This window comes from Mandrillus leucophaeus, unplaced genomic scaffold, assembly GCF_000951045.1.
Source record: "Mandrillus leucophaeus isolate KB7577 unplaced genomic scaffold, Mleu.le_1.0 Scaffold861, whole genome shotgun sequence".
NCBI lineage: Eukaryota > Metazoa > Chordata > Mammalia > Primates > Cercopithecidae > Mandrillus > Mandrillus leucophaeus.
The window spans coordinates 654,247-669,228 of record NW_012109375.1 but is presented as its reverse complement, the minus strand read 5'-3'; the positions used below and the strand labels follow the sequence as shown (position 1 = coordinate 669,228).

General features: G+C 35.5%; 1 protein-coding gene across 4 annotated transcripts in view; it reads right to left on the bottom strand.

Annotated features, from left to right (window-relative positions):
- The window catches only part of VAV3 (vav 3 guanine nucleotide exchange factor), a 408,117-nt gene that overhangs the window by 96,348 nt on the left and 296,787 nt on the right, over window positions 1-14,982 (bottom strand). For 3 of the 4 annotated variants that reach the window (XM_011968871.1, XM_011968873.1, XM_011968874.1), the window contains 2 exons: window positions 11,797-11,822; window positions 6,859-6,904 (listed from right to left, as the gene is read on the bottom strand). In XM_011968871.1, the coding sequence (XP_011824261.1) occupies window positions 6,859-6,904; window positions 11,797-11,822 (72 nt within the window). Of the gene's footprint in view, window positions 1-6,858; window positions 6,905-11,796; window positions 11,924-14,982 lie in introns of those variants that run through there. The other variant, XM_011968875.1, reaches the window with a different exon arrangement.

The following is a 14,982-nucleotide window of genomic DNA, read 5'->3' as shown; positions in this document are numbered from 1 at the left end:
AACTCTCAATTTTTTTTTTCCTAAGCTAGTTTGAAATGGGTTTTTGTCACTTGGTAATCAAAAGCATATTGGTTGGTATATAATTGAACGGATCCAAACCTAGGAACAGACTGATAACTTCATTCAAACATATGTAGTTCTAGTAAATTTACTTTTACTGATGTCTGTTTTAGATATTTTGTTTCCTTGTCCTGTGCCCTTCAGTTTGCAAAAAATTCTCCCTCATCTGCCTTCACAGTCAACCAGATCATTCATAACCTACACGACACACTTTGGTAGTTCATCACGTACTATACAATATTACTTTGACATGTTATGTTTGTATGTCTTAACTCTCCAGCAAAATTCCAAGTTCCCCAAAGGCAGAGGAACTTCCACATATTTCTAATACCTACACAGAAGAAAATGAATGAGTCTCAAAAGAAAAATGATCCATAAAAACAATTATAAGAACCTAAGTTGTTATTTTCATTCAAATTAAAAATTTAGAAATCAACTTTATTTGAATAAACTGAAAGATAACTAATTGCCAATATGAGTCATTTTGACAGAAATTGCACAAATAGCACTCCAGGGTTCTAATTAATTTGATAATAATCTTGCTATTTGTACACAGAACTGTAGTATAAATAAGATCATAAATTAGATTAAGAATTACTTTATCAATGTCCTCTCCTGAAATCAATTGGATATCATTTGCATCAAATATTATTATAGAAAGTCAATATGTTTTGACCCAGTTGATTCCTTTCATTTAAGTTACTTCAGACCTAAGTGCTGAAACAAAATTATCTGCCTTTCAGAGGTTGCTGGCCCATAAGAAATTACTGAATTTTCTTTATCTACTTTGCATTACATGGCATATCCTCCCTTTCCTGAAATGGAATGGTATTCAACCAGCATAACTATACCTATGGCAAAGGAAGTCCACTCCATATCTGATGTTGTAAGTAGGGAACAGTTTATTGTGATAAATGTTCGAAGTAACTCACTAGGTTCATTACTTCTTTTTCAGGATTTTCTTCTAAATATTTAATAGACACACACTTTATCTTCTAAAACATAACTACTACAATAATATAAATTGTTAAAAGTGCATAAATGGCCCAGAGTAGGTTCTAAATATAATTAAAACATTCTATTATTTCAGTAGTCATATTACTGATGTATATTTTCCATCTAAAAGCACCCCCATGCACATCTCCAGATATTCACCTCACCTTTGTTCTGATTCTGAAGGTGCCTGACCAGTATAAAAGTCGGGCTTGGCAAGGCATGCACAGACCTGCCAGACAACAGCAGTAGTGATCCTTTGTGAACTCAGAATGAGCCGTGAAGGGGAGAAATAAACCCTCCTCCAACCAAGAAAGATGTGAGCAAGGGGCTGCGGTGCTCATTTCAGAAATCTGTTATCGCGGTAAAGCGAATCAGAAAGGTATCCTGAAAATAACTACAAGAAGATCAACTGTCCTAGTGCAAACTAGTCTTATTGTCCATGGTTTAATAGAAGCTTGAAAAGAAGTCAGCTGTTTTAAAAACCAGAGCATGCTCCTCAGCATTTGTTCACAGCTTGGATTTCTCATTTCTCTGCAATGAATCTTAATCACTGGGTTTACTGTCCCAGTTTTTTCAAGTTCATTTCTTTCAATGTGAAATATATTTTTACACATTTACAATGATGCTCCCAATATTTAGATTAGGATTTATATTTGATGAGAAATTAGTTTTGGAGGTGATAGAAAAGACAGAAGCAGGTTTGACTGATTAATATGGAAATATTTTAATCTATAGAAACTTTGTTATTTATTATAGACAAAAGCTCATGTACTAAAACCTTCAGGCATATACATTTGTCTCCCTCATAAAAAAGAAAAGAGATGAAATGTATTTTTAGATAAGTGCATTTAAAAACACTGTGTTGCTATTTTTCTCAATGTTTTCTATTTGGAAACAAAAATATAAAATTTCTCTATTGAGCATATTGATTTTACATTTAAAAGCAAATCTAAAAGAAAGCAACAATTCTGTTTACACTTGGAATGCATTTCACAATCCTTTGAAATTAAAACACTAAAAACAATAGTATTAAATTGTAATTCAATACAATAAACCAGTATAAAAATTTTTATTTATATAAAGGAAAACATTCATATGTAACCCAGCTTAAAAGCAATTTGAGACATTTATCTTTCCCAATTTGTTTTGCTTTCTTGTATGTATTGTGTAATCCTAGATCTTTTCAGATGTTTATCATACTACTCAAACTATTTTAAGACACTGCTATACAGTAATAAATCTGCATAAAAATAGTATATAACATTAAAAAAATTTATATGTACATTTACAGACATGCATTTATGCAATCAGAACTTTGTGTCTGTATCTATTCTTTTCCTAGGAAGAATATAAATTCTTTGGGGAAAGGGGCCATGTTTTATAATTAATGACAATCCTGTCCTTAATGTCACATTAAGAAATGAAATTGGTAATGAAAGAAAGATTTCTTAGATTCCTTTCTTCACACAAGAACAAATAAGAATGGCGTTATATGTCAATCCTATCCACCTGAAAGAGGAAGTGACCATCTTTGAACATGTCTCTGCTACGAAATAGTAAGATGCCTCCTTGGTGAATAAGAAAAGACAGTTTTTTTAAGCCACATGCATCTCTTTGTAATCAAGAGTTTAACAATGAGCATCTGAAAAACAAGAGTTGTCAGAAAGGACTCTTATCAATTTGACCATTATCTATTCATTTATTACTCAAGGTTATCACAAAGCACAAGAGTAACTTAAGATCAGAAAGGGTGTAAGCTATTTAAACATTTCCCATCTACTCCACATAATCTTTAGGCAGCACAACACAGAATGATGGCCTGAAGTGTTTAAAAGCTAGTGACTGCAGGCTTAAATGCAGGATGCTATGAGTTCCACAAATATAAGACAATTTTGCAATAACCTAAAAACATGGACCCAGTGAAAACAATACATGCCCTGGTATACAGATTTGCCACATGCAAACTGAAATTAATCTAGTGTCTCCTGCACTGAGACAAAAGGAAGTTTTTAAAGCTCAGAATTAAAATTTAATTAGTAACTTTGACCTTGACTGCCACTTTAGGTGAAAAATATTACATCAGTGCTCAGATTTTCTTGAGATTTATGATCTCATGTTCTTGAAAAAGGCCTAGCACCTCTGTGTTCCTGAAATAATTGATATGTCTGTTACAAGTGTTATTTTCCTGATACCAACATCTGTCTTAAGAAGAATAGTACAAACTGATGAAAATTCCCTGCTATATTTAAGAAATTCAAAAGAGCTACCAGAATTTGCATCTAATACATTACTATATTTATAAAAGTCAAGATTATAAATTGATACATTTATTAGCACACAATAGAAGACACAAAAATATAAGGAGCAAAGCCATTTGCAAATATTGTCAATAAAGATTAATCACAATTATTAATAAGGAGTGAATGATTTAAATGTGCTAACGAGCTACAATGCAAACCTATAGTTCACCTCTTTCTTGGATTTGAATAAACCCCACAATATATGTTTTCAATATTGGGAGTTTTTCTTTGTTTCTTTATTGCAATAGCAAACAGTAATAATTTCACCAAAAAAAACTCTCAACTATCACAATTGACTATGTTTATTGGTAAACATAAGCAAAAGATCATGAATGCCATTAGATTAATGGGGAATAACAACAAATCTGAAAATGACTGTGTATGTAGTTTTTTGTTTCAACAGAAATTCATCATAAAATTCAGGGTCTGTTTAATATTTTTCTCCTTCACATGACAAAATGTCCAATATTAAAGAACATGCTCTAATATAAACTAGTTAATATAGGAATTGCTATACTTAGCATTTACTATATACTGGGCACCTTTGAAAGTACTTTACACGCTCTTCTGTTTCTTGAGATAAGGTCTTGCTCTGTCACTCAGGCTGGAATGTAGCGGTGCCATCACAGCTCACCAGAGTCCCAAGCTCCTGGCTTCAAGTGATCCTCCCACTTGGCCTCCCAAAGTGCTAGGATTACAGGAATGAGCCACCATGCCTGGCCTACATATATTAGCTCACGTAATGCTCACAACAACGTTGTAAGGTAGGTCCTCTTATTAATTTCCTTTTACAAATGAGGAAACTATGGCACAGACAGAGGAGGCAAACTGCCGAAGTTCAAACAGCAAGGAAACAGATAAGGCCTGTCCCAAGCCCAGGCAACATGGCTCAGAGCCATGCTTCCTACCACTAGACTATACCGTGTTTCATTAGTGCATCAGCAGGAGTAATTTAAAAAGAAAGAATGCCAATGCATACATAAAAAACTGTATCATCACTTATTCATGTAGCATTTATTAAGCACCTACTACCCATTAGACTATGCATTAAGTTCCTTTCCAACGCAAAAGGGCTATGGAGACTACATATAATATACCTTTGAACATGGCTCTGAAATTTGGACCTGGTGAGGTGGTTACACCTGGCCTCCTAAACTCTTTAATTAGTTGCTTTTATAAGCCACTTTAAGTGAGGCCCTACAAAGTCATGCATTGGCACTTGGAGATGTTAAGTAAATTAACTATCGGATAAAAAAAAATCAAATGAACTTCCATGGTAGAAATACTAACAGTAAATAATGCATCGTGGAAGCAGTTTGTCTATGCAGACTCAACTTTACTGATCCCTTGTTTAAACATTTTGCCTGAAAATCTCTAAACAATAGCCACATAAGGATCAAGGCACGCTGGTCATCAAGCAAGGGTTAACTTTGAACAAAGAAGCTTTGCAACCAACCAGCAGAAAGAGGCAAAGATGCACAAGTCAAGCAACTTTAAATACATAAGTCAAGCCTAAATCAAAATACAGCTGTGGGAAGAAATAGCCTTACTATATCAGCAGCTTCAACAGGCAAGATCATCAAGTGTTTGCTTTATTTCCAAAAATATGGAAAAAGGAAAATTACACTCACATACATTTATTATACCTAATGGAAAACTATTACCTATAATCTGTTTTTTTTGTTTTTTTTTTGAGATGGAGTCTCGCTCTGTCACCCAGGCTGGAGTGTAGTGGCAGGATCTCAGCTCACCACAAGCCCCGCCTCCTGGGTTCTCGCCATTCTCCTGCCTCAGCCTCTCATATAGCTGGAACTACAGATGTCTGCCACCATGCCTGGATAATTTTTTTTTTTTTTTTTTTTAGTAGAGATGGGGTTTCCGTGTTAGCCAGAATGGTCTTGATCTCCTGACTTCGTGATCCACCCGCCTCAGCCTCCCAAAGTGCTGGGATTACAGGTGTGAGCCACTGCGTCCGGCCACCTATGTTCTTACAAACATAACATACAACAGCATTTCTCCTGTAAGTTTATTCTTCATGAAGTTCTAAAGTTTTTGGACAAATAGAAAAACAAAACAACAAAAAAAAAACTGTACCTATGCAAAGCCATCACCTTTAGGATAAAGGAGTATAAATTTGTTTTATTGTTGTTCTACTTTGCCATATTTATAATCTGTGAATTTACTAATCTAAATAATGTAAAGGATTCTAGAAAATTTTGGCTATAAATTGTTGAGTCAAATATGTTCCTATTGACACACTACAAATATAAAAATGCATTTCCCTGAGGGGTGAAGAAAGACAAAATACATTTAAAAAATAAAATTTATAAAGGTTAAGTAATTTTTCTGAAATAGCAATACTATAATTCACACAAAATAAGACAAAAATATTATGTTCACAGTCATATATCCCTACTAAATATAATAGAGAAAGTCACTTCGAAATATTGCAGGGAGTCCTCTGCAAAGGATATTGTCTTGGGAAAGTCAGAACTATTAAAAAGTAAACCAGAACCCCTGTTTTTTTTTTAATGGCTTCAAATATGTTCTGTAGTTAAAAGATTTAAATTAGTCTCAGGACACAAGTGAGGCAATTTCTAGCCAGAGGCAACAAAGCTCCTATAAATCTTAAACAGCTCATAAATTGGCAAGGCTACCATGGGTGTGGTTTCAGTTATAAACTATAATGCTTTGAAAACTAAACTTTACAACTAGCTGAATACCACTTATGATGGGAAAACAAAATGAAACACATAGTCCAGGTTATTTTCCAGCAAAGCTACTCTATTTTTCATGTTCCCCTTGGTGTATTATCAAGTTTGTGTATTTGGAATCCTTTAACTGTGAATACCTTTTACTCACAACAAAAGGATCACATACATAAAAAGTCTTTGGTAATTAAACTGTGGAAGGAAGGCATTGCATAATGGATGAAAAATAATTATGCTAACATAATGACAGGGCAAATCTCACAATGCTAAATAGAAAACAACTGAACGTTTTCTGCAGGCAAATAATTGGTCTTGAGAGGAAACTTGTCACAAAGTCCCCCTAAAAATGCTGCTATTATAAAATAGTATTGATATAGAATAAAAAAATTTTCTCCAATGGGGGGTGGGTACCAGTTGCCTGGTTTATCCTCTCCCCTACTTACTAAGAAAACAGTAATTTTTAAGTGCCAGCTAGATGGTTGGTTTTCGTACTGGATTTACAAAGGAATACAGGGAGGGTGCTGGATATGTGAGCATTAACCAGGTACCCTGAGGCTGTTCAGTAAGCAAATAACCAGCTCAACTGCTGACTGTGGAAACAGTGCAAGGCTGGTGGTTGCTGGTAGTTACTCATCCTGTGAATGATTTACACGTTAGACCGTGACCTCCTGGTCACCAAATTATGAGGAACAAAGGCCAACAATATGCCTGACTTTCCACAGCAATTCCCATATACTTTCATAAGCACTTAGCTGAAGCCATGATTATGGGAGGTTTAATCAGAAACACACCTGGATCCACCTGCTTGGGAGTTCTTCGCAGTCCATTGGTCCGTTTCTGTGCAGAAAAGTAAAACAAAGCAAAACAAATTATGTGTTGGTAATTTTGCACTATTAAATTATATTGCTATTGGCACTTTGGAAAGCAAATTAATGTTGCACATTTTCCAATTAAAAGCATGACTAAATTTGATTAGAGTATGATTTTAAAGTTTATTTTTACAATTTAACCTTTTTGTTTTTCTAGTAAGTCTTCCACTTGTATATCATTACACTTGATAAGTCGTTGGTACCTTATAACAGTAAGAAAAAAAAATCTTTTTGGTTGCCAACTCCAAATATTGGGACTAAATTTTTTAGGTCATAGTGACGATGGAGAGAACAAAGCCCAGCAGCCACCTTGGTTAGAATACGTTCCCAGCCAAGACATATGAGCAATAGCTTTAAACTGATCTCCTAAAACTCTAATTCAGCTATTTATGGGGCCTCACAGACCAGACTGAAGAAGGTATACAACCTCAAAACAAAGATCTGAAGCTCTGATTTTAGCCAACACTTAAATGAGAAAAGTGTTTTAATTACAGACCAGTTGTATCTGAACACTTTAAAAAACAAAACAGACATGCAGTTTGTGAATCATAAAAATGAATTCTTATTATAGAAAATAAAACTGTAAGAAAACAACTTTGCATTACAAAAATTACAGATGAGATACAAAACAAGAGATTTTAAATCTATGAAAATGCATGGTTACATATTTTATTTCTTAAGCATTAAACTCATTCCCACCTAATAACTACAGCAATCTCACTAATTAAGAAGGGCTTGATTTCACTTCTTTATTATGCAACTGGATGAAATGCTTAGTCTATGACTATCATACAATCTAGATTTTCATAAAAGCAATATTTTCTTTTTGTATGTGTTGGGGTTTGTATCTGTATGTGAAGACTTGGTTTCATTCAGAGCACACTTGGCTGTGCTAAGCACACATTAGCCATGGATTTCTCTCAGGGTTCTTTCTGTTGTTTTCATTCACAAGTTAAATGGATGAAATGTGGTTTTTTTTTTTTTTTTTCCAGCCTTCCTAAGGGCCTCAAAGTCATATCCAGCAGACTTGCAGGGTTCTCAGGTGAAAGCAAATTGGAGAAATTTTTTAAATGTGATTTTTGTTTTTACCCCAACTACTTTCAACATGGATTTGTAAAAGACTGCTAGGATAATTAAAATCAGCATTGAAGCTATGTGAGCAAGATGGATAGCTGCACTAGAAAAGTTATAACAAGAGTCATTGTGAGTGAAAGGAAAATTTTGCTCTAGATTTGTTGGTAGCCAAGGCACAAAAATTGTAAGCATGATAAGTTACAGACTCATGTCTGATAATGTGAAAGAACACTAATTTAAAGAAAACTTCTTTTCTGTCTGAAATTTTATAATTTAGAGGAACTCTATATAATTCTATATATACAACATCGAACAACACAAAACTGACAGTATTTTCAACAGGAAATTATTTAATGACAGGCAACTTGCTATTTACTTCCTACATATCCCATCATCTTCTTAATGCACAATAGAAGTTGTCTTTCTTCTGATCTTATACCTTCTACTATCAAAGTACTAGGAACGCAAAAAAGGAATTTAACTCTTTGGTTTGATTCCTAGAATCCCTAAATTAGTCCCATGTAGGAACTATAAACTTAAAATGTGAAAAGGGGACCCTGACTTCAAGAGCAACTCTGTATTCTCATACCTTGAATTTAGAATTAAAATAGGCTACACATTGCAAGTATTAAGAGAACGGATTCTAGAATAATATTCACTAAGTTCAAATTCAGTTTGAACACAAACAGTTAAGTTTATATCTCTGTGTCTGTTTTCTCATCTATAAAATGGAGACAATACTAAGCACCTATTTCACAGGTTTTGTGGTGAGAATTAAATGAGTTAATTTACCTTAAATGCTTGGAACAGTTACAGCCACATGGTAAGGATTATTAAGTGATAGGTTATTAGCTTTTTGTTATTTTAAATGTTTAAATTCACACAAAGTAATTCTACTCTGTTGGTGCCTTACTACTTACACTTTAGGTTCTTCCTCCTGAAAATCCACTGAAAATCAGTCACTCTGAAAACAGAAACCTTTCTACAAGAAGGGCGTGCAGTGGAATAAACTATGATCTGCTGTATTTAAAAAATAAACATAGGAGGAATTTTCAGTTCCCTAAACCAACTGCAATTGGAGAGGCTAAGATTTTTTTTTATACTTTAAAAGAACCTAAAAAGTATTTTATATTGAAAAACCTGGAGATGTTTAACAGATCATATTTTGAACAATTTTAAAGTGCAAATTTCATTTGTTATTCTGTCATCTCTGTGCCTATATTCCCCTCCCCAATCTATATTCTCAAAAGTCTAGGACGGAGCTGGACAGGCCCTCGTCCCCAGCAGGAAAAGAAGGGAAAGGAGGAGAGGACATATCTAGCAGCCACTCCTGGAGCTCTCAGTTACAGCCTCACACCACCATGAGAATCAGTCTCCAGGACCTTCTCAGTTTCCTTTGATTTACCTAAGAGTGTGTGTGGGGAAGGATCAAATAAACTCAACTCTATAAGTACTTGGCAGTTATTTCTTGCCTCATTACCTATTACCTTATCTTTCTTTACCTCTTAAAAATGGATTTAAAGTAATTAAATATGTATGCAATGATAAACTTGCTTCTTGGAGCCAGAGGAGCTTTCCGAAGGTTCACTCCAGAATGGGATGTGAGATGAACAGCCCAGGTAGGGTTATGGATGCCCCACAGATCCTGCGACTAGTGAAAACTGACATACCTTGCAAATACAGTGCAAAATTAAAAATAAAAAATTCACAATCATAACAATTGAAAGGCAAGCAGAGGAGGCCTATAAACTGGTACATGGAGGGAAAGAAGGTCTTCAGGAGAGGAGAAAAAATAAAAATCACAGAGCTTACAAATTACAGAAGTGCTTCATTATTTACTTATGAGAAGATTCCTGAGCAGAATACAATCATCTGCCTTGGAGAGTGAACACACCTGGTATGGGGTGAGAGCTGCTTCTTAATATTAGTTTGCTATACTGCTCCCTTAAAACAAACTCAAGTTTCCAAATGGATTGACTAGCCTCAGAGCTTACTATAATCCTCCATCCACACAAAATAGAGATTTTTAGTACAGTGACACAGTAAATAAAAATTATATTGATGAGTGAAACAAGTCACTAAAAAACTGATATTATATATCTTAAAAAATCAATGTGAAAATTAATTCCTTGCATCATAGGCTTACGTGTAATTTAAAAAGTATAAAATTGCCTGTGAGAATTATTTAGTATCACATGAAAATTATTACCCACTTCTTATTAGCATATTTTCTTTCTGTAAGCACACCCATTTTACATGACTTAATTAAAATAAAATGAAACCATGTTCCTTGGGAAAAATAATACATATATCTAAAAGGGATAAGTGTTAAGTAACACTGAGTTAAAGTTCAGAACTCTACAAAGTTTCTGTCTCAATAATATAATAATAGCATGAGAAAGCGAAAGAAGGCTGCTTTGCAAGATCCTTGGCACTGCTGGAAGAACCCTGATAGCCCTAATGAAAAATCTTACCTGTCAATGAAACACTAAAGGAACTCTTTGGTTAATTTATTTTAGTTCTAAAAAAACTCACAAGGCCTATTTAAAAAAAAAAAAAAAAAAGACCACCTTGTTACGCATTCCTTGGTCTAGACTTTAGGTTCTAAAATATAGTCAACAGATGCACTGATTAGGTACATATGAGCCTCTTTATATCACACTCTTGATATCCTGTATGTTCAAATTATGTACTTAAGCAGAAAGTAGAGACAAGCACCTCTTATATTTTGCTGTACTTTTTATTATTTTACTAGATGTTAGATTAAAAACATAATAATATCACTTTTAAAAAGAGGTTTTAATTGTTAGATGTCAATTTACAAATCATAATTTTTGTCATTGTTATTTTGAAATTGTCAAATTACTGTACTTTTGGTTCATATAACTAATCACACATAGTTTGTATTTTATTTTTCTATGATTTTAAAAAATGTTTCACTATGGGCATTTGCCGGGGCCGGGGGGCGGGGGCAGTCAGGTAAGAAATCTGTTATTTTTGGTTGAAGGCCAAGGCAATGATTGTTTGGGAACCATTAAAATCTTTTCTGTCTGAAATTTTATAACTTTGGGGAACTCTACATAGCAACATCGAACAACACAATTGACAGTATTTTCAACAGGGAAGTATTTAATGATACGCAACTTGCTATTTACTTCCTACATATCCCATCATCTTTTTGTTTTTTTTTTAAATAACTTTCTTTTTTGTATTTTTTAAGTAACTTTATTCCGAGAGGTAACATGGATTACATACTTCTAAGCCATTAGGAGACTCTGTGTTAAACTAAAAGGAAATGTTACCAGATCTTGATTTGATCAATAGGACATGATAATCATCATCTTTCTGCTCTAATGGAAAAGTACTAGAAACATGGAACCACAATCTTAGATGCACAATGTTAGAGTTTGCAGTAATTCTACGAAATTTCAGTAATTCAGCAAATGTCGGGCAGTGACACAACATTTCATGACAGGGGACGCATCTGCCAACTTCAGGCGATAAGGGCCACCCTTCCCTCTGTACTTACAGTCCCATTTCATACACAGTCTTTGATTAAATATTCACATTTTTTCTCTACCTAAGACCTTCGGACAGTGACTGTGAAAATTCCTTGGATTTAATTTTTGCATTTTGTTCACAATCACTTGGTTGTTCCCTCTGTTTCTGTTTATTTCTATTTATTTTAAAAGGCGCATTTAACAGTGTAAAAGCTCAAACCTGGTTCAGTTAGCAAACAACTTGAAATGCAAAGGTTATAAAAAATATTTAAAATGTTAATCTTACCTCTGGTAGTTTGAGTGTCCCTTGTTCTGAAAGAAATGTAAAAATTGGCATTGTCAGTGTAAAGTTATTTTGTTTGGTTAGCAACCTTAGCTTGTTCTCTGCAGAGTGGTAAAACACCCACTGCTTTGTTTTCTTAACTGATACCTGTAATATATTTCCATGGTCCCTCAGGCTGGGCTAGTAATTATTTTGCAACCTTGGTTCTCTTACCCTATTGGCTTGTCAGGAAAGTGACTCACAGTTTTAAATGACTTCTAGGTTATGCTTAACTTTTCCCATTGTTTATTAAGCAATGTCAATTCTACCACATAAAGCTCCTTAAAACAGGGGCTTGCACTAAATTTATATGCATGAGAGAAAGATAAATGTAACCTTTCTTTCAATATACCTTGTTTTAAGAATCTAAAAACACTAAGCTAACAAAGGTACTGCATTGACTATGTAGTACATAGTGTAACAATCGCAAATTATACACAGTACAACATTTTGTGTGAATTCTTTTTTGTTAAGTGGCCATAACTTTTATTTTTAATTTTGGGAGAAATACAGTTTGATTTAAAGATGGAACTTAAAAAAAAACTGAGTCAGGATTTATTCTAATGCTAATTTCCTTTTCGTATTTCGTTTACCTCCAGAAATAGGAAGAACAATTCCTTCATTACATTTCAGTCCCTGTAAATGCCTAACGGTTATAAGGGCCCTGAGATTTTCAGATGCGTGCTATGGTAGAAGAGCAAAGGATCGTTCTGGGGATAAGGGCGCACACAGCACTTGGAAAACTGGTAGGCAGCGTCTTTGCCTCCTTTCCCCACACCCAGGAGCACTTATATATGTTCTAGCTTCTCCAGACTGACAGGAAATCCCTCATCATCATAAGCCCAGGCCTATACTTTCCCCATCCAAAATGATCTTCTAAAAACGCATCTGAAAAGATGCCACAGAGAGACATCAGGAGAGAAAGAGCAGGCCTAAGTGGGAGCTCTGCAGGATGTTTCTTTAAGAGATTCTAAGAAGCGCCCAGCCAGAGTTGAAGGGGAAAACTCCTGCCAGGACACCTGACTAGCTGCCACAGATTGCTTTACACAAGAAGATTGCCTGGGGCATGGAACAGGAGGTTGGTTTGTGTTTTTCTTTTCTCTCCAGCTTTTTTTTTTTTTCTTCTTCTTTTTTTAAGGAATACTTCTGATTAATGGAAATGGAAGATCCATGGGCAGAAAGTCACCTTCAAAAGAAAAGCTAAGTCCTCATCCCTTCGTCAGTTTCAAACCCCATCACCTCGGCTTTCACAAATAACTGCCTTCTATGAAGGCATCTTTGCTAGCCCTGAAATCAACCTTTACAAAGGAGTATTCCTGGACAAAAAATTACTTCATTTCTTCTTTTCCTCCCTATTGGAAACACATAATGTTTCAGAAGAAAGATTGCCCAAGAGCGCTGGTTTGGGAAGAGGTTCTATACAAGTGCCATTTGGCTGGCCCAGGCTTAGAACCCAAGTTAGGGGAACTTGGGTTCTTAAAAGAACAGCTGTGAGACTTGCTTCACTGGTTTGCCCAGAAAGACCTATATATACCAGAATATCCCTATTCCCCTACTGGTGAGTTAGAGCCTGAATTGAGAGTCATAAACTGTAGGAAGCACTAAACAGGGGGGCAGTTTAAGTTTTCCATCCAAGGAGACTGAGGAAAACTTTCTACATGAGCTCCAAAATTGGGGAGACCTCAGCTCTTTTGGGTTCAGTGTTCATAAATGAGTGTGCACCTGAATTTCAATTCAAAAATAATTATTTTTTCTGATTCTTCCCAAAGAAGTGTTTTTAGGTTCTTGTGAAGTAAGTCTTTTACACATACTTTAAATGTATTGTTTGTGGCATAAAACCTATGATAACCCCATGTGTCAGTAGTTGTCACACCATGTTCTATGAGGGTTCTCTGGGTGTCCTCCAGGAAGAGGAAACAATGGTATTTACGGTGGTCAAGTAGCTACGCAGACACTTGCACCTCTTCATCAGAGGAGCAGATCCAGGAACAGAAGTCCTGCATTTCCAGGCTCTTCGTATCTTGTGCAGGATTTGGCTGCCAGGTAGCCAGCTCTTGGCATAAATGAGGATCCATCATAGAACACCAGAGGTTGTGAGACCCAGACACGGCACTGATAAGATTGGTACAACACTGGGATCAAACTAGACTTAGCTGTCTACCTTACTCACCTATCCCTCTTTTATTTCCTCCCTTGTCATTATCTCCTGCTTTCTTCCTCTAGTGTCTCATCAAGAGGAGTAACTTCCGTCATATTTCTGATTGGGTGCATTAAGAAATGCTCTACACAAAGCCTCCTCTGTGTAACCCAGACAGGAAAAACTGAAAAGGGGCTTTGCGCTGCATGCAACTCCAAGGGCATGAGTCCTTTAGTAGGGCTTCCCCTTTGCCTTTCTCACTGCCATACCTTCCTGTCCTCATGGCCACCACATTTACCTTCTGCCAAGGAGAGACCTGCTGCATTCATGGATATGGCATAGAGCTGTTTGTACTCTGATCTGATCATGCTGAGTGTACCACATAAACAGTAGCTCCTGGAAGTCTGTTTTTATTTAATCATGTTTCATGGTAGGGTTCTGTAAATTTTCTAAGAATAAGGCAAAAGCCAAAGGAGTATCAGTAACTGTTACAATCTGCTGAGTTCAGAAATTCTCAGCCAGGCTCCTGTATTTATGCTTTTGTGCTTGTGACAGTGGCTATACCATTAAACAGACTGCCTCCTTTATAAACACAATCTAAACTGTCATACCCACACTAATGCAATAGCCTGTTCACTGACACTAAAATAATAGTAAGGAGAGAAAGGAAAACCCAACTGCAACACTGAAAATACACATACGTTTCAAAGTAAAGCTTCATTCTGGCTGGGAAAATGGAATAAGAAACCTTTTTATATGAAGTATTCTATGGAAAAGTTGCTCTAAGTTTTGCAGCCTGCAACCCCATTTTTACTTCCTTTTGGTATCCACCCGAAACTACTATAGTGGGCACTTGGCTCTCTAGAAAACTCTGTTCATGCCTTAGTTCTGCAATAGCGCTGAGATAATTAAGGCTGATTATCATCAAATCTATTTTGGCTGTACTCTGACCTAGAACAAAGGTTGGCTGCTGGTTGAGATGGGATGAAAAAGTCTCTTTCTGTATCTCTCTT